General features: G+C 66.5%; 1 protein-coding gene across 1 annotated transcript in view; it reads right to left on the bottom strand.

The window, feature by feature from the left end:
• Positions 1-5020: 5020 nt before the first annotated feature.
• rnf40 (ring finger protein 40) overlaps positions 5021-19077 on the bottom strand; it is a 154429-nt gene continuing 140372 nt past the window's right edge. The window contains exon 13 of the mRNA XM_072485438.1: positions 5021-5593. Coding sequence (XP_072341539.1) covers positions 5021-5593 — 573 coding nt within the window. The remainder of the gene's footprint in view (positions 5594-19077) is intronic.

The following is a 19077-nucleotide window of genomic DNA, read 5'->3' as shown; positions in this document are numbered from 1 at the left end:
CGAGCGACAGGGAGGGCGAGCGACAGGGAGGGCGAGCGACAGGGGGGGCGAGCGACAGTGAGGGAGAGCGACAGGGAGGGAGAGCGACAGGGAGGGAGAGCGACAGGGAGGGCGAGCGACAGGGAGGGCGAGCGACCGGGAGGGCGAGCGACAGGGGGGGCGAGCGACAGGGGGGGAGAGAGCCAGGGAGGGTGAGCGACAGGGAATGCGAGCGACAGGGAGGGAGAGCGACAGGGAGGGAGAGCGACAGGGAGGGAGAGCGACAGGGAGGGAGAGCGACTGGGAGGGCGAGCGACAGGGAGGACGAGCGACAGGGAGGGCGAGCGACAGGAGGGTGCGAGCGACAGGGAGGGCGAGCGACTGGGAGGGCGAGCGACTGGGAGGGCGAGCGACAGGGAGGGCGAGCGACAGGGAGGGCGAGCGACAGGGAGGGCGAGCGACAGGGAGGGCGAGCGACAGGGAGGGAGAGCGACAGGGAGGGCGAGCGACAGGGGAGGGCGAGCGACAGGGAGGGAGAGCGACAGGGAGGGAGAGCGACAGGGAGGGAGAGCGACAGGGAGGGCAAGAGACAGGGAGGGCGAGCGACAGGGAGGGCGAGCGACACGGAGGGCGAGCGACCGGGAGGGCGAGCGACAGGGAGGGCGAGCGACAGAGGGGGCAAGCGACAGAGGGGGCGAGCGACAGGGAGGGCGAGCGACAGGGAGGGCGAGCGACAGGGAGGGCGAGCGACAGGGAGGGCGAGCGACAGGGAGGGCGAGCGAGCGACAGGGAGGGCGAGCGAGCGACAGGGAGGGCGAGCGACAGGGAGGGCGAGCGAGCCACAGGAGGGCGAGCGAAGCGAGCGACAGGGGAGGACGAGCGACAGGGAGGGCGAACGACAGGGAGGGCGAGCGACAGGGAGGGAGCAACAGGGAGGGCGAGCGACAGGGAGGGCGAACGACAGGGAGGGCGAACGACAGGGAGGGCGAACGACAGGGAGGGCGAACGACAGGGAGGGCGAACGACAGGGAGGGCGAGCGACAGGGAGGGCGAGCGACAGGGAGGGCGAACGACAGGGAGGGCGAACGACAGGGAGGGCGAGCGACAGGGAGGGCAGCGACAGGGAGGGCGAGCGACAGGGAGGGCGAGCGACAGGGAGGGCGAGCGACAGGGAGGGAGCAACAGGGAGGGCGAGCGACAGGGAGGGCGAGCGACAGGGAGGGCGAACGACAGGGAGGGCGAGCGACAGGGAGGGCGAGCGACAGGGAGGGCGAGTGACAGGGAGGGCGAGTGACAGGGAGGGGAGCGACAGGGAGGGCGAGCGACCCGGGAGGGCGAGCGACAGGGAGGGCGAGCGACAGGGAGGGAGAGCGACACGGAGGGAGAGCGACAGGGAGGGGAGAGCGACTGGGAGGGCGAGCAACAGGGAGGGCGAGTGACAGGGAGGGAGAGCGACAGGGAGGGAGAGCGACAGGGAGGGCGAGCGAAATCAGGGGCAGGCGAGCGACAGGGAGGGCGAGCGACAGGGAGGGAGAGCGACAGGAAGGGAGAGCCACAGGGGGGGCGAGCGACAGGGAGGGCGAGCGACAGGGAGGGAGAGCGACAGGGAGGGAGAGCGACAGGGAGGGAGAGCGACAGGGAGGGAGAGCGACAGGGAGGGCGAGCGACAGGGAGGGCGAGCGAGCGAGCGACAGGGAGGGCGAACGACAGGGAGGGAGAGCGACAGGGAGGGAGAGCGACAGGGAGGGAGAGCGACTGGGAGGGCGAGCGACAGGGAGGGCGAGCGACAGGGAGGGCGAGCGACAGGGAGGGCGAGCGAAATCAGGGGCAGGCGAGCGACAGGGAGGGCGAGCGACAGGGAGGGAGAGCGACAGGGAGGGCGAGCGACAGGGAGGGAGAGCGACAGGGAGGGCGAACGACAGGGAGGGAGAGCGACAGGGAGGGAGAGCCACAGGGAGGGAGAGCGACAGGGAGGGAGAGCGACTGGGAGGGAGAGCGACAGGGAGGGAGAGCGACAGGGAGGGAGAGCGACAGGGAGGGAGAGCGACAGGGGGGGGGAGAGCGACAGGGGGGGGAGAGCGACAGGGGGGGGAGAGCGACAGGGGGGGGGAGAGCGACAGGGAGGGAGAGCGACAGGGAGGGCGAGCGACAGAGAGGGAGGGAGAGCGACAGGGGAGGGCGAGCGAGCGACAGGGAGGGAGAGCGACAGGGAGGGCGAGCGACAGGGAGGGCGAGCGACAGGGGGGGCGAGCGACAGGGGGGGCGAGCGACAGGGGGGGCGAGCGACAGGGGGGGCGAGCGACAGGGGGGGCGAGCGACAGGGGGGGCGAGCGACAGGGGGGAGAGCGACAGGGGGGGCGAGCGACAGGGAGGGCGAGCGACAGGGAGGGCGAGCGACAGGGGGGGCGAGCGACAGGGGGGGCGAGCGACAGGGGGGGGCGAGCGACAGGGGGGGGCGAGCGACAGGGGGGGCGAGCGACAGGGGGGGCGAGCGACAGGGGGGGCGAGCGACAGGGGGGGCGAGCGACAGGGGGGGCGAGCGACAGGGGGGGGGCGAGCGACAGGGGGGGCGAGCGACAGGGGGGGCGAGCGACAGGGGGGGCGAGCGACAGGGGGGGCGAGCGACAGGGGGGGCGAGCGACAGGGGGGGCGAGCGACAGGGGGGGCGAGCGACAGGGGGGGCGAGCGACAGGGGGGGCGAGCGACAGGGGGGGCGAGCGACAGGGGGGGCGAACGACAGGGGGGGCGAACGACAGGGGGGGCGAGCGACAGGGGGGGCGAGCGACAGGGGGGGCGAGCGACAGGGGGGGCGAGCGACAGGGGGGGCGAGCGACAGGGGGGGGCGAGCGACAGGGGGGGGGCGAGCGACAGGGGGGGCGAGCGACAGGGGGGGCGAGCGACAGGGGGGGCGAGCGACAGGGGGGGCGAGCGACAGGGGGGGCGAGCGACAGGGGGGGCGAACGACAGGGGGGGCGAGCGACAGGGGGAGCGAGCGACAGGGGGGGGGCGAGCGACAGGGGGGGGCGAGCGACAGGGGGGGCGAGCGACAGGGGGGGGCGAGCGACAGAGGGGGCGAGCGACAGGGGGGGCGAGCGACTGGGAGGGCGAGCGACAGGGAGGACGAGCGACAGGGGAGGGCGAGCGACAGGGGAGGGCGAGCGACAGGGGGGGGCGAGCGACAGGGGGGGCGAGCGACAGGGTGGGCGAGCGACAGGGGGGGCGAGCGACAGGGGGGGCGAGCGACAGGGGGGGCGAGCGACAGGGGGGGCGAGCGACAGGGGGGGCGAGCGACAGGGGGGGCGAGCGACAGGGGGGGCGAGCGACAGGGGGGGCGAGCGACAGGGGGGGCGAGCGACAGGGAGGGTGAGTGAAATCGGGGGCGGGCAAGAGACAGGGAGGGCGAGCAACACGGAGGGCGAGCGACAGGGAGGGCGAGCGACAGGGAGGGCGAGCGACAGGGAGGGCGAGCGACAGGGAGGGCGAGCGACAGGGAGGGCGAGCGACAGGGAGGGCGAGCGACAGGGGGGGCGAGCGACAGTGAGGGAGAGCGACAGGGAGGGAGAGCGACAGGGAGGGAGAGCGACAGGGAGGGCGAGCGACAGGGAGGGCGAGCGACAGGGAGGGCGAGCGACCGGGAGGGCGAGCGACAGGGGGGGCGAGCGACAGGGGGGGTGCGAGCGACAGGGGGGGGAGAGAGCCAGGGAGGGTGAGCGACAGGGAATGCGAGCGACAGGGAGGGAGAGCGACAGGGAGGGAGAGCGACAGGGAGGGAGAGCGACAGGGAGGGAGAGCGACAGGGAGGGCGAGCGACTGGGAGGGCGAGCGACAGGGAGGACGAGCGACAGGGAGGGCGAGCGACAGGGAGGGCGAGCGACAGGGAGGGCGAGCGACTGGGAGGGCGAGCGACAGGGAGGGCGAGCGACAGGGAGGGCGAGCGACAGGGAGGGCGAGCGACAGGGAGGGCGAGCGACAGGGAGGGCGAGCGACAGGGAGGGAGAGCGACAGGGAGGGCGAGCGACAGGGAGGGCGAGCGACAGGGAGGGCGAGCGACAGGGAGGGCGAGCGACAGGGAGGGAGAGCGACAGGGAGGGAGAGCGACAGGGAGGGAGAGCGACAGGGAGGGCAAGAGACAGGGAGGGCGAGCGACAGGGAGGGCGAGCGACACGGAGGGCGAGCGACCGGGAGGGCGAGCGACAGGGAGGGCGAGCGACAGAGGGGGCAAGCGACAGAGGGGGCGAGCGACAGGGAGGGCGAGCGACAGGGAGGGCGAGCGACAGGGAGGGCGAGCGACAGGGAGGGCGAGCGACAGGGAGGGCGAGCGATAGGGAGGGCGAGCGACAGGGAGAGCGAGCGAAACCGGGGGCAGGCGAGCGACAGGGGGGGCGAGCGTCAGGGGGGGGCGAGCGACAGGGAGGGCGAGCGACAGGGAGAGCGAGCGACAGGGAGGGCGAGCGACAGGGAGGGCGAGCGACAGGGAGGGCGAGCGACAGGGAGGGCGAGCGACAGGGAGGGCGAGCGATAGGGAGGGCGAGCGACAGGGAGGGCGAGCGACAGGGAGGGCGAGCGACAGGGGGGGGGAGAGCGACAGGGAGGGCGAGCGACAGGGAGGGAGAGCGACAGGGAGGGCGAGCGACAGGGAGGGCGAGCGACAGGGAGAGCGAGCGACAGGGAGGGCGAGCGACAGGGAGGGCGAGCGACAGGGAGGGCGAGCGACAGGGAGGGCGAGCGACAGGGAGGGCGAGCGACAGGGAGGGCGAGCGACAGGGAGGGCGAGCGACAGGGAGGGCGAGCGACAGGGAGGGCGAGCGACAGGGAGGGCGAGCGACAGGGAGGGCGAGCGACAGGGAGGGCGAGCGACAGGGAGGGCGAGCGACAGGGAGGGCGAGCGACAGGGAGGGAGAGCGACAGGGAGGGCGAGTGACAGGGAGAGCGAGCGACATGGAGGGCGAGCGACAGGGAGGGCGAGCGACAGGGAGGGCGAGCGACAGGGAGGGCGAGCGACAGGGAGGGAGAGCGACAGGGAGGCCGAGCGATGGAACCCTCACTTGAGCTCCACTTTGAGTTGCTTCAGGATGTCAGAGTCTTTCTTCTTGGCCTCCTCACTTTTGGACTTGTCTTTCTCCTTCTCCTTGTCCTTCTCGCGTTCCCGGTCCCGATCGCGGTCTCGGTCCCTGTCCCTGTCCCTGTCCCTGTCCCGGTCCCTCTCACGGTCTTTGTCGCGCTCCCTCTCCCGGTCCTTGTCCCGTTCCCTCTCCCGGTCGCGGTCACGATCCCGGTCCCGGTCTCTCTCCGGCTCCCGTTCCTTGGCTTTTGGTTTATCAGGATCTCTTTTGATTGACACCGGTGGCAGTAGCTCCTCCTCCTTGATCTCTGGCAGCTCCTTAGAGTCTTTCTCCTTCTTGATGGTCACGGCTGGGAGCGGCATCAAAGGCACCTCTTTGAGCTTTTTCACCTCGGCGGCGCCCTCCTCCTCCTTGATGTCCTCCACAGGCATGGCAGAGGTGGCAGCGGATGAGGACGAGCCCGAGCTGCTTGCTGTAGTAGTGGTGATGCTGGAAGAGGTTGTAGTGCTGGTACCGGAAGGTGCCAGGTTAGGGTAGCACTGCATGCGGGCCTGTGAAGGACAAATATAGCGACAGGGTGAATAACGGGCAACTCCAGTTTACCAGACTCCACATTCCCTGTCTGCCCTCACCGACGGAGCACCGCACTGTCAGAGGCTCAGTACTGAGGGAGTGCCGCACTGTCTGAGGGTCAGTACTGAGGGAGTTCCGCACTGTCGGAGGGTCAGTACTGAGGGAGCGCCGCACTGTCGGAGGGTCAGTACTGAGGGAGTTCCGCACTGTCGGAGGGTCAGTAACCAGGGAGTGTTGCACTGTCGAAGGGTCAGTACTGAGGGAGTGCCGCATTGTCGGAGGGTCAGTGCTGAGGGAGCGCCGCACTGTCGGAGGGTCAGTACTGAGGGAGTGCCACACTGTCAGAGAGTCAGTACTGAGGGAGCATCACACTGTCGGAGGGTCAGTACTGAGGGAGTGCCGCACTGTCGGAGGATCAGTGCCAAGGGAGCGCCGCACTGTCAGAGGGTCAGTACTGAGGGAGCACCGCACTGTACAGAGGGTCAGTACTGAGGGAGCACCGCACTGTCAGAGGGTCAGTAATGAGGGAGTGCCGCACTGTCGGAGAGTCAGTACTGAGGGAGCGCCGCACTGTCGGAGGGTCAGTACTGAGGGAGCGCCACACTGTCAGAGTGTCAGTACTGAGGGAGTGCCGCACTGTCGGAGAGTCAGTACTGAGGGAGCGCCGCACTGTCGGAGGTTCAGTACTGAGGGAGTGCCGCACAGTCAGAGGGCCAGTACTGAGGGAGTGTCGCCCTGTCAGAGGGTCAGTGCTGAGGAAGGCCGCACTGTCAGAGGGTCAGTGCTGAGGGAGTGCCGCACTGTCAGAGGGTCAGTACCGAGGGAGCACCGCACTGTCAGAGGGTCAGTGCTGAGGGAGGCCGCACTGTCAGAGGGTCAGTGCTGAGGGAGCGCCGCACTGTCGGAGGGTCAGTACCGAGGGAGGACCGCACTGTCGTAGGGTCAGTACTGAGGGAGCGTTGCACTGTCGGAGGGTCAGTACTGAGGGAGTGCCGCCCTGTCGGAGGGTCAGTGCTGGGAGAGTACCGCACTGTCAGAGGGTCAGTGCTGAGGGAGCGCCGCACTGTCAGTGGGTCAATGCTGAGGGAGCGCCGCACTGTCGGAGGGTCAGTGCTGAGGTAGCGCCGCACTGTCGGAGGGTCAGTGCTGAGGGAGCACCGCACTGTCGGAGGGTCAGTACTGAGGGAGCGCCGCACTGTCGGAGGGTCAGTACCGAGGGAGCACCGCACTGTCGGAGGGTCAGTACTGAGGGAGCACCGCACTGTCGGAGGGTCACTATCGAGGGAGCACCGCACTGCCAGAGGATCAGTACGGAGGGAGTGCCGCACTGTCGGAGGGTCAGTACGGAGGGACCAACGCACTGTCAGAGGGTCAGTACTGGGGGAGCGCTGCACTGTCAGAGGGTCAGTGCTGCGGGAGTGCCGCACTGTCAGAGGGTCAGTACCGAGGGAGCGCCGCACTGTCTGAGGGTCAGTACCGAGGGAGCACCGCACTGTAGGAGGGTCACTACCGAGGGAGCACCGCACTGTCAGAGGGTCAGTACGGAGGGAACGCCCCACTGTCAGAGGGTCAGTGTTGAGGGAGTGCCGCACTGTCAGAGGGTCAGTACTGAGGCAGTGCCGCACTGTCAGAGCGTCAGTACCGAGGGAGCACCGCACTGTTGGAGGGTCAGTACCGAGGGAGGACCGCACTGTCAGAGGGTCAGTACTGAGGGAGTGCCGCACTGTCGGAGGGTCAGTACTGAGGGAGCGTTGCACTGTCGGAGGGTCAGTACTGAGGGAGTGCCGCCCTGTCGGAGGGTCAGTGCTGGGAGAGTACCGCACTGTCAGAGTGTCAGTACTAAGGGAGTGCCGCACTGTCAGAGGGTCAGAACTGAGGGAGTGCCGCACTGTCGGAGGGTCAGTACCGAGGGAGCACCGCACTGTCGGAGGGTCAGTACTGAGGGAGCGCCGCACTGTCGGAGGGTCAGCACTGAGGGAGCACCGCACTGGCAGAGGGTCAGTACTGAGGGAGCACCGCACTGTCGGAGGGTCACTACCGAGGGAGCACCGCACTGTCGGAGGGTCACTACCGAGGGAGCACCGCACTGTCAGAGGGTCAGTACGGAGGGAGTGCCGCACTGTCGGAGGGTCAGTAGGGAGGGACCAACGCACTGTCAGAGGGTCAGTACTGAGGGAGTGCCGCACTGTCGGAGCGTCAGTACAGAGGGAGTGCTGCACTGTCGGAGGGTCAGTGCTGAGGGAGTGCCGCACTGTCAGAGGGTCAGTACTGAGGGAGCGCTGCACTGTCAGAGGGTCAGTACTGAGGGAGCGCTGCATTGTCAGAGGGTCAGTGCTGAGGGAGTGCCGCACTGTCAGAGGGTCAGTACCGAGGGAGCACCGCACTGTCGGAGGGTCACTACCGAGGGAGCACCGCACTGTCAGAGGGTCAGTACGGAGGGAGTGCCGCACTGTCGGAGGGTCAGTACGGAGGGACCAACGCACTGTCAGAGGGTCAGTACTGAGGGAGTGCCGCACTGTCGGAGCGTCAGTACAGAGGGAGTGCTGCACTGTCGGAGGGTCAGTGCCAAGGGAGCACTGCACTGTCGGAGGGTCAGTACCGAGGGAGCGTCGCACTGTCATAGGGCCAGTACTGAGGGAGCACTGCACTGTCGGAGGGTCAGTACTGAGGGAGCGTCGCACTGTCAGAGGGTCTGTACCGAGGGACCACCGCACTGTCAGAGGGTCAGTGCTGAGGGAGCGCCGCACTGTCAGAGAGTCAGTACCGAGGGACCACCGCACTGTCGGAGGGTCAGAACCGAGGGAGCACCGCACAGTCGGAGGGTCAGTACTGAGGGAGCGTCGCACTGTCAGAGAGTCAGTACCGAGGGAGCACCGCCATATCGGAGGGTCAGTGCTGAGGGAGCGCCGCACTGTCGGAGGGTGAGTACCGAGGGACCACCGCACTGTCAGAGGGTCAGTACTGAGGAAGCACCGCACAGTCGGAGGGTCAGTACCGAGGGAGCACCGCACAGTCGGGGGGTCAGTACTGAGGGAGTGCCACACTGTCGGAGGGTCAGTACTGAGGGAGCGCTACACTGTCGGAGGGTCAGTACTGAGGAAGCGCCGCACTGTCAGAGGGTCAATGCTGAGGGAGCGCCGCACTGTCGGAGGGTCAGTGCTGAGGGAGTGCCGCACTGTCAGAGGGTCAGTACTGAGGGAGTGCCGCACTGTCGGAGGGTCAGTACCGAGGGAGCGCCGCACTGTCGATGGGTCAGTACCGAGGGAGCACCGCACTGTCGGAGGGTCAGTACTGAGGGAGAGCCGCACTGTCGGAGGGTCAGCACTGAGGGAGCACCGCACTGGCAGAGGGTCAGTACTGAGGGAGCGACGCACTGTCGCAGGGTCAGTGCTGAGGGAGCACCGCACTGTCAGAGGGTCAGTACCGAAGGAGCGCCGCACTGTCGGAGGGTCAGTACTGAGGGAGCTCCGCACTGTCGGAGGGTCAGTACCGAGGGAGCACCGCACTATCAGAGGGTCAGTAATGAGGGAGTGCCACACAGTCGGAGGGTCAGTACTGAGGGAGCGTCGCACGGTCAGAGAGTCAGTACCGAGGGAGCACCGCCATATCGGAGGGTCAGTACCGAGGGACCACCGCACTGTCAGAAGGTCAGTACTGAGGGAGCGTCGCACTGTCAGAGGGTCACTACCGAGGGAGCACCGCACTGTCGTAGGGTCAGTGCTGAGGGAGCACCGCACAGTCGGAGGGTCAGTACCGAGGGAGCACCGCACAGTCGGAGGGTCAGTACTGAGGGAGTGCCGCACTGTCGGATGGTCAGTACTGAGGGAGCGCTACACTGTCGGAGGGTCAGTACTGAGGGAGCCTAGCACTGTCAGAGGGTCAATGCTGAGGGAGCGCCGCACTGTCGGAGGGTCAGTGCTGAGCGAGCGCCGCACAGTCAGAGGGTCAGTACTGAGGGAGTGCCGCACTGTCGGAGGGTCAGTACCGAGGGAGCGCCGCACTGTCGAAGGGTCACTATCGAGGGAGCACCGCACTGTCAGAGGGTCAGTATTGAGGGAGTGCCGCACTGAGGGAGGGTCAGTACCGAGGGAGCACCGCACTGTCGGAGGGTCACTACCGAGGGAGCACCGCATTGTCAGAGGGTCAGTATTGAGGGAGTGCCGCACTGTCGGGGTGTCAGTACCGAGGGAGCACCGCACTGTCGGAGGGTCAGCGCTGAGGGAGTGCCGCACAGTCAGAGGGTCAGTACTGAGGGAGCGCCGCACTGTCGGAGGGTCAGTACTGAGGGAGTGCCACACTGTCAGAGGGTCAGTACTGAGGGAGTGTCGCACTGTCAGAGGGTCAGTGCTGAGGGAGCACCGCACTGTCGGAGGGTCAGTACTGAGGGAGTGCCGCACTGTCAGAGGGTCAATACTGAGGTAGTGCCGCACTGTCAGAGGGTCAGTGCTGAGGGAGCGCCGCACTGTCAGTGCTGAGGGAACAGCACAATGTCGGAGGTTCAGTGCTGCGGGAACACCGTCGAGGGGTCAGTACTGAGGGAGTGCCGCACTGCCGGAGGGTCAGTGCTGAGGGAGTGGAGCACTGTCGGAGGGTCTGTGCTGAGGGAGAGCCGCACTGTCGGAGGGTCTGTGCTGAGGGAGAGCCGCACTGTCGGAGGGTCAGTGCCGAGGGAGAGCCGCACTGTCGGAGGGTCAGTGCCGAGGGAGTGCCGCACTGTCGGAGGGTCAGTAACAAGGGAGCGCCGCACTGTCAGAGGGTCAGTGCCGAGGGAGCTCCGCACTGTCGGAGGGTCAGTAACGAGGGAGCGCCGCACTGTCGGAGGGTCAGTAACGAGGGAGCGCCGCACTGTCGGAGGGTCAGGAACGAGGGAGTGCTGCACTGTCAGAGGGTCAGTACTGAGGGAGCACCGCACTGTCGGAGGGTCAGTACTGAGGGAGTGCCGCACTGTCAGAGGGTCAGTACTGAGGGAGCGCTGCACTGTCGGAGGGTCAGTACTGAGGGAGTGCCGCACTGTCGGAGGGTCAGTACTGTGGGAGCGCCGCACTGTCAGAGGGTCAGTACTGAGGGAGCGCTGCACTGTCAGAAGGTCAGTGCTGAGGGAGCACCGCACTGTCGGAGGGTCAGTGCTGAGGGAGCGCCGCACTGTCAGAGGGTCAGTGCTGAGGGAGTGCCGCACTGTGGGAGGGTCAGTGCTGAGGGAGTGCCGCCCTGTCGGAGGGTCAGTACTGAGGGAGTGCCGCACTGTCAGAGGGTCAGTACTGAGGGAGCACCGCACTGTCAGAGGGTCAGTGCTGAGGGAGCGCCGCACTGTCAGAGGGTCAGTACTGAGGGAGCGCCGCCCTGTCGGAGGGTCAGTGCTGAGGGAGTGCCGCCCTGTCGGAGGGTCAGTACTGAGGGAGCGCCGCCCTGTCGGAGGGTCAGTGCTGAGGGAGTGCCGCCCTGTCGGAGGGTCAGTACTGAGGGAGCACCGCACTGTCAGAGGGTCAGTGCTGAGGGAGCGCCGCACTGTCAGAGGGTCAGTACTGAGGGAGCGCCGCCCTGTCGGAGGGTCATTGCTGAGGGAGTGCCGCCCTGTCGGAGGGTCAGTACTGAGAGAGCGCCGCCCTGTCGGAGGGTCAGTGCTGAGGGAGTGCCGCCCTGTCGGAGGGTCAGTACTGAGGGAGCGCCGCACTGTCAGAGGGTCAGTGCTGAGGGAGCACCGCACTGTCAGAGGGTCAGTGCTGAGGGAGTGCCGCCCTGTCGGAGGGTCAGTACTGAGGGAGCGCCGCACTGTCAGAGGGTCAGTGCTGAGGGAGCAACGCACTGTCAGAGGGTCAGTACTGAGGGAGCACCGCACTGTCAGAGGGTCAGTCCTGAGGGAGCGCCGCCCTGTCAGAGGGTCAGTGCTGAGGGAGCGCCGCACTGTCAGAGAGTCAGTACTGAGGGAGCACCGCACTGTCAGAGGGTCAGTCCTGAGGGAGCGCCGCCCTGTCAGAGGGTCAGTGCTGAGGGAGCGCCGCACTGTCAGAGAGTCAGTACTGAGGGAGCACCGCACTGTCAGACGGTCAGTGCTGAGGGAGCGCTGCACTGTCAGAGGGTCAGTACTGAGGGAGTGCCGCACTGTCAGAGGGTCAGTGCTGAGGGAGCGCCGCCCTGTCGGAGGGCCAGTGCTGAGGGAGTGCCGCCCTGTCGGAGGGTCAGTGTTGAGGGAGCGGCGCACTGTCAGAGGGTCAGTACTGAGGGAGCGCCGCACTGTCAGACGGTCAGTACTGAGGGAGCTCCGCACTGTCGGAGGGTCAGTACTGAGGGAGTGCCGTCCTGTCGGAGGGTCAGTGCTGAGGGAGCGGCGCACTGTCAGAGGGTAAGTACTGAGGGAGCGCCGCCCTGTCAGAGGGTCAGTACTGAGGGAGCCGCTGCACTGTCAGAGGGTCAGCACTGAGGGAGCGCCGCACTGTCGGAGGGTCAGTACTGAGGGAGCGCCGCACTGTCGGAGGGTCAGTACTGAGGGAGCGCCGCACTGTCAGAGGGTCAGTACTGAGGGAGCGCCGCACTGTCGGAGGGTCAGTACTGAGGGAGCGCCGCACTGTCAGAGGGTCAGTACTGAGGGGGCGCCGCACTGTCGGAGGGTCAGTAACAAGGGAGCGCCGCACTGTCAGAGGGTCAGTACTGAGGGAGCGCTGAACTGTCGGAGGGTCAGTGCTGAGGGGGCTCTGCACTGTAGGAGGGTCAGTGCTGAGGGAGCCCCGCACTGTAGGAGGGTCAGTGCTGAGGGAGAGCCGCACTGTCAGAGGGTCTGTGCTGAGGGAGAGTCGCACTGTCGGAGAGTCAGTGCTGAGGGAGCGCCGCACTGTCGGAGGGTCAGTAACAAGGGAGCGCCGCACTGTCGGAGGGTCAGTAACAAGGGAGCGCCGCACTGTCAGAGGGTCAGTACTGAGGGAGTGCCGCACTGTCGGAGGGTCAGTACTGAGGGAGCGCCGCACTGTCGGAGGGTCAGTGCTGAGGGAGCGCTGCACTGTCGGGGTGTCAGTACCGAGGGAGCACCGCACTGTCGGAGGGTCAGCGCTGAGGGAGTGCCGCACAGTCAGAGGGTCAGTACTGAGGGAGCGCCGCACTGTCGGAGGGTCAGTACTGAGGGAGTGCCACACTGTCAGAGGGTCAGTACTGAGGGAGTGCCGCACTGTCAGAGGGTCAATACTGAGGTAGTGCCGCACTGTCAGAGGGTCAGTGCTGAGGGAGCGCCGCACTGTCAGTGCTGAGGGAACAGCACAATGTCGGAGGTTCAGTGCTGCGGGAACACCGTCGAGGGGTCAGTACTGAGGGAGTGCCGCACTGCCGGAGGGTCAGTGCTGAGGGAGTGGAGCACTGTCGGAGGGTCTGTGCTGAGGGTGAGCCGCACTGTCGGAGGGTCTGTGCTGAGGGAGACCCGCACTGTCGGAGGGTCAGTGCCGAGGGAGAGCCGCACTGTCGGAGGGTCAGTGCCGAGGGAGTGCCGCACTGTCGGAGGGTCAGTAACAAGGGAGCGCCGCACTGTCAGAGGGTCAGTGCCGAGGGAGCTCCGCACTGTCGGAGGGTCAGTAACGAGGGAGCGCCGCACTGTCGGAGGGTCAGTAACGAGGGAGCGCCGCACTGTCGGAGGGTCAGTAACGAGGGAGCGCCGCACTGTCGGAGGGTCAGTGACGAGGGAGTGCTGCACTGTCAGAGGGTCAGTACTGAGGGAGCACCGCACTGTCGGAGGGTCAGTACTGAGGGAGTGCCGCACTGTCAGAGGGTCAGTACTGAGGGAGCGCTGCACTGTCGGAGGGTCAGTACTGAGGGAGTGCCGCACTGTCGGAGGGTCAGTACTGTGGGAGCGCCGCACTGTCAGAGGGTCAGTACTGAGGGAGCGCTGCACTGTCAGAAGGTCAGTGCTGAGGGAGCACCGCACTGTCGGAGGGTCAGTGCTGAGGGAGCGCCGCACTGTCAGAGGGTCAGTGCTGAGGGAGTGCCGCACTGTGGGAGGGTCAGTGCTGAGGGAGTGCCGCCCTGTCGGAGGGTCAGTACTGAGGGAGCACCGCACTGTCAGAGGGTCAGTGCTGAGGGAGTGCCGCCCTGTCGGAGGGTCAGTACTGAGGGAGCGCCGCACTGTCAGAGGGTCAGTGCTGAGGGAGCAACGCACTGTCAGAGGGTCAGTACTGAGGGAGAACCGCACTGTCAGAGGGTCAGTCCTGAGGGAGCGCCGCCCTGTCAGAGGGTCAGTGCTGAGGGAGCGCCGCACTGTCAGAGAGTCAGTACTGAGGGAGCACCGCACTGTCAGACGGTCAGTGCTGAGGGAGCGCTGCACTGTCAGAGGGTCAGTACTGAGGGAGCGCCGCACTGTCAGAGGGTCAGTGCTGAGGGAGCGCCGCCCTGTCGGAGGGCCAGTGCTGAGGGAGTGCCGCCCTGTCGGAGGGTCAGTGCTGAGGGAGCGGCGCACTGTCAGAGGGTCAGTACTGAGGGAGCGCCGCACTGTCAGACGGTCAGTACTGAGGGAGCTCCGCACTGTCGGAGGGTCAGTACTGAGGGAGTGCCGCCCTGTCGGAGGGTCAGTGCTGAGGGAGCGGCGCACTGTCAGAGGGTAAGTACTGAGGGAGCGCCGCCCTGTCAGAGGGTCAGTACTGATTGAGCCGCTGCACTGTCAGAGGGTCAGCACTGAGGGAGCGCCGCACTGTTGGAGGGTCAGTACTGTGGGAGCGCCGCACTGTCGGAGGGTCAGTACTGAGGGAGCGCCGCACTGTCAGAGGGTCAGTACTGAGGGAGCGCCGCACTGTCGGAGGGTCAGTACTGAGGGAGCGCCGCCCTGTCAGAGGGTCAGTGCTGAGGGAGAGCCGCACTGTCGGAGAGTCAGTGCTGAGGGAGCACCGCACTGTCAGAGGGTCAGTACTGAGGGGGCGCCACACTGTCGGAGGGTCAGTAACAAGGGAGCGCCGCACTGTCAGAGGGTCAGTACTGAGGGAGCGCTGAACTGTCGGAGGGTCAGTGCTGAGGGGGCTCTGCACTGTAGGAGGGTCAGTGCTGAGGGAGCCCTGCACTGTAGGAGGGTCAGTGCTGAGGGAGAGCCGCACTGTCAGAGGGTCTGTGCGGAGGGAGAGTCGCACTGTCGGAGAGTCAGTGCTGAGGGAGCGCCGCACTGTCGGAGGGTCAGTAACAAGGGAGCGCCGCACTGTCGGAGGGTCAGTAACAAGGGAGCGCCGCACTGTCAGAGGGTCAGTACTGAGGGAGTGCCGCACTGTCGGAGGGTCAGTACTGAGGGAGCGCCGCACTGTCGGAGGGTCAGTGCTGAGGGAGCGCTGCACTGTCAGAGGGGTCAGTACTGAGGGAGTGCCGCACTGTCAGAGGGTCAATGCTGAGGGAGCGCCGCACTGTCAGAGAGTCAGTACTGAGGGAGCGCCGCACTGTCGGAGGGTCAGTGCTGAGAGAGAGCTGCACTGTCAGAGGGTCAGTACTGAGGGAGCGCCGCACTGTCGGAGGGTCAGTGCTGAGGGAGCGCTGCACTGTCAGAGGGGTCAGTACTGAGGGAGCGCCGCCCTGTCGGAGGATCAGTACTGAGGGAGCACCGCACTGTCGGAGGGTTAGTACTGAGGGAGTGCCGCACTGTCGGAGGGTCAGTACTGAGGGAGTGCCGCACTGTCTGAGGGTCAGTGCTGAGGGAGGCCCCACTGTCAGAGGGTCAGTGTTGAGGGAGCGCCGCACTGTCAGAGGGTCAGTACCGAGGGAGCACCGCACTGTTGGAGGGTCAGTACCGAGGGAGGACCGCACTGTCAGAGGGTCAGTACTGAGGGAGCACCGCACTGTCGGAGGGTCAGTCCTGAGGGAGCGTTGCACTGTCGGAGGGTCAGTACTGAGGGAGTGCCGCCCTGTCGGAGGGTCAGTGCTGGGAGAGTACCGCACTGTCGGAGGGTCAGTACTGAGGGAGTGCCGCACTGTCAGAGGGTCAGTACTGAGGGAGTGCCGCACTGTCGGAGGGTCAGTGCTGAGGGAGCACTGAACTGTCGGAGGGTCAGTACCGAGGGAGCACCGCACTGTCGGATGGTCAGTACTGAGGGAGCGCCGCACTGTCGGAGGGTCAGCACTGAGGGAGCACCGCACTGGCAGAGGGTCAGTACTGAGGGAGCACCGCACTGTCGGAGGGTCACTACCGAGGGAGCACCGCACTGTCGGAGGGTCACTACCGAGGGAGCACCGCACTGTCAGAGGGTCAGTACGGAGGGAGTGCCGCACTGTCGGAGGGTCAGTACGGAGGGACCAACGCACTGTCAGAGGGTCAGTACTGAGGGAGTGCCGCACTGTCGGAGCGTCAGTACAGAGGGAGTGCGGCACTGTCGGAGGGTCAGTGCTGAGGGAGTGCCGCACTGTCAGAGGGTCAGTACTGAGGGAGCGCTGCACTGTCAGAGGGTCAGTGCTGAGGGAGTGCCGCACTGTCAGAGGGTCAGTACCGAGGGAGCACCGCACTGTCGGAGGGTCACTACCGAGGGAGCACCGCACTGTCAGAGGGTCAGTACGGAGGGAGTGCCGCACTGTCGGAGGGTCAGTACGGAGGGACCAACGCACTGTCAGAGGGTCAGTACTGAGGGAGTGCCGCACTGTCGGAGCGTCAGTACAGAGGGAGTGCGGCACTGTCGGAGGGTCAGTGCTGAGGGAGTGCCGCACTGTCAGAGGGTCAGTACTGAGGGAGCGCTGCACTGTCAGAGGGTCAGTGCTGAGGGAGTGCCGCACTGTCAGAGGGTCAGTACCGAGGGAGCACCGCACTGTCGGAGGGTCACTACCGAGGGAGCACCGCACTGTCAGAGGGTCAGTACGGAGGGAGTGCCGCACTGTCGGAGGGTCAGTACGGAGGGACCAACGCACTGTCAGAGGGTCAGTACTGAGGGAGTGCCGCACTGTCGGAGCGTCAGTACAGAGGGAGTGCTGCACTGTCGGAGGGTCAGTGCCAAGGGAGCACTGCACTGTCGGAGGGTCAGTACCGAGGGAGCGTCGCACTGTCAGAGGGCCAGTACTGAGGGAGCACTGCACTGTCGGAGGGTCAGTACTGAGGGAGCGTCGCACTGTCAGAGGGTCTGTACCGAGGGACCACCGCACTGTCAGAGGGTCAGTACTGAGGGAGCGTCGCTCTGTCAGAGGGTCAGTACCAAGGGAGCACCGCACTGTCGGAGGGTCAGTGCTGAGGGAGCGCCGCACTGTCAGAGAGTCAGTACCGAGGGACCACCGCACTGTCGGAGGGTCAGAACCGAGGGAGCACCGCACAGTCGGAGGGTCAGTACTGAGGGAGCGTCGCACTGTCAGAGAGTCAGTACCGAGGGAGCACCGCCATATCGGAGGGTCAGTGCTGAGGGAGCGGCGCACTGTCGGAGGGTCAGTACCGAGGGACCACCGCACTGTCAGAGGGTCAGTACCGAGGGACCACCGCACTGTCAGAGGGTCAGTACCGAGGGAGCACAGCACTGTCGGAGGGTCAGTACCGAGGGAGCACCGCACTGTCGGAGGGTCAGTGCTGAGGGAGCACCGCACAGTCGGAGGGTCAGTGCTGAGGGAGCACCGCACTGTCAGAGGGTCAGTACCGAGGCAGCACCGCACTGTCGGAGGGTCAGTGCTGAGGGAGCACCGCACAGTCGGAGGGTCAGTACCGAGGGAGCACCGCACTGTCGGAGGGTCAGTACTGAGGGAGGCCAGCACTGTCAGAGGGTCAATGCTGAGGGAGCGCCGCACTGTCGGAGGGTCAGTGCTGAGGGAGCGCCGCACTGTCAGAGAGTCAGTACTGAGGGAGCACCGCACTGTCAGACGGTCAGTGCTGAGGGAGCGCTGCACTGTCAGAGGGTCAGTACTGAGGGAGTGCCGCACTGTCAGAGGGTCAGTGCTGAGGGAGCGCCGCCCTGTCGGAGGGCCAGTGCTGAGGGAGTGCCGCCCTGTCGGAGGGTCAGTGTTGAGGGAGCGGCGCACTGTCAGAGGGTCAGTACTGAGGGAGCGCCGCACTGTCAGACGGTCAGTACTGAGGGAGCTCCGCACTGTCGGAGGGTCAGTACTGAGGGAGTGCCGTCCTGTCGGAGGGTCAGTGCTGAGGGAGCGGCGCACTGTCAGAGGGTAAGTACTGAGGGAGCGCCGCCCTGTCAGAGGGTCAGTACTGAGGGAGCCGCTGCACTGTCAGAGGGTCAGCACTGAGGGAGCGCCGCACTGTCGGAGGGTCAGTACTGAGGGAGCGCCGCACTGTCGGAGGGTCAGTACTGAGGGAGCGCCGCACTGTCAGAGGGTCAGTACTGAGGGAGCGCCGCACTGTCGGAGGGTCAGTACTGAGGGAGCGCCGCACTGTCAGAGGGTCAGTACTGAGGGGGCGCCGCACTGTCGGAGGGTCAGTAACAAGGGAGCGCCGCACTGTCAGAGGGTCAGTACTGAGGGAGCGCTGAACTGTCGGAGGGTCAGTGCTGAGGGGGCTCTGCACTGTAGGAGGGTCAGTGCTGAGGGAGCCCCGCACTGTAGGAGGGTCAGTGCTGAGGGAGAGCCGCACTGTCAGAGGGTCTGTGCTGAGGGAGAGTCGCACTGTCGGAGAGTCAGTGCTGAGGGAGCGCCGCACTGTCGGAGGGTCAGTAACAAGGGAGCGCCGCACTGTCGGAGGGTCAGTAACAAGGGAGCGCCGCACTGTCAGAGGGTCAGTACTGAGGGAGTGCCGCACTGTCGGAGGGTCAGTACTGAGGGAGCGCCGCACTGTCGGAGGGTCAGTGCTGAGGGAGCGCTGCACTGTCGGGGTGTCAGTACCGAGGGAGCACCGCACTGTCGGAGGGTCAGCGCTGAGGGAGTGCCGCACAGTCAGAGGGTCAGTACTGAGGGAGCGCCGCACTGTCGGAGGGTCAGTACTGAGGGAGTGCCACACTGTCAGAGGGTCAGTACTGAGGGAGTGCCGCACTGTCAGAGGGTCAATACTGAGGTAGTGCCGCACTGTCAGAGGGTCAGTGCTGAGGGAGCGCCGCACTGTCAGTGCTGAGGGAACAGCACAATGTCGGAGGTTCAGTGCTGCGGGAACACCGTCGAGGGGTCAGTACTGAGGGAGTGCCGCACTGCCGGAGGGTCAGTGCTGAGGGAGTGGAGCACTGTCGGAGGGTCTGTGCTGAGGGTGAGCCGCACTGTCGGAGGGTCTGTGCTGAGGGAGACCCGCACTGTCGGAGGGTCAGTGCCGAGGGAGAGCCGCACTGTCGGAGGGTCAGTGCCGAGGGAGTGCCGCACTGTCGGAGGGTCAGTAACAAGGGAGCGCCGCACTGTCAGAGGGTCAGTGCCGAGGGAGCTCCGCACTGTCGGAGGGTCAGTAACGAGGGAGCGCCGCACTGTCGGAGGGTCAGTAACGAGGGAGCGCCGCACTGTCGGAGGGTCAGTAACGAGGGAGCGCCGCACTGTCGGAGGGTCAGTGACGAGGGAGTGCTGCACTGTCAGAGGGTCAGTACTGAGGGAGCACCGCACTGTCGGAGGGTCAGTACTGAGGGAG

The sequence above is a fragment of the Scyliorhinus torazame genome, chromosome 19 (genome assembly GCF_047496885.1).
Source record: "Scyliorhinus torazame isolate Kashiwa2021f chromosome 19, sScyTor2.1, whole genome shotgun sequence".
NCBI classification, from domain to species: domain Eukaryota; kingdom Metazoa; phylum Chordata; class Chondrichthyes; order Carcharhiniformes; family Scyliorhinidae; genus Scyliorhinus; species Scyliorhinus torazame.
Note: the sequence above shows the minus strand (reverse complement) of the source record. Positions and strands in the feature narration are given on the sequence as shown.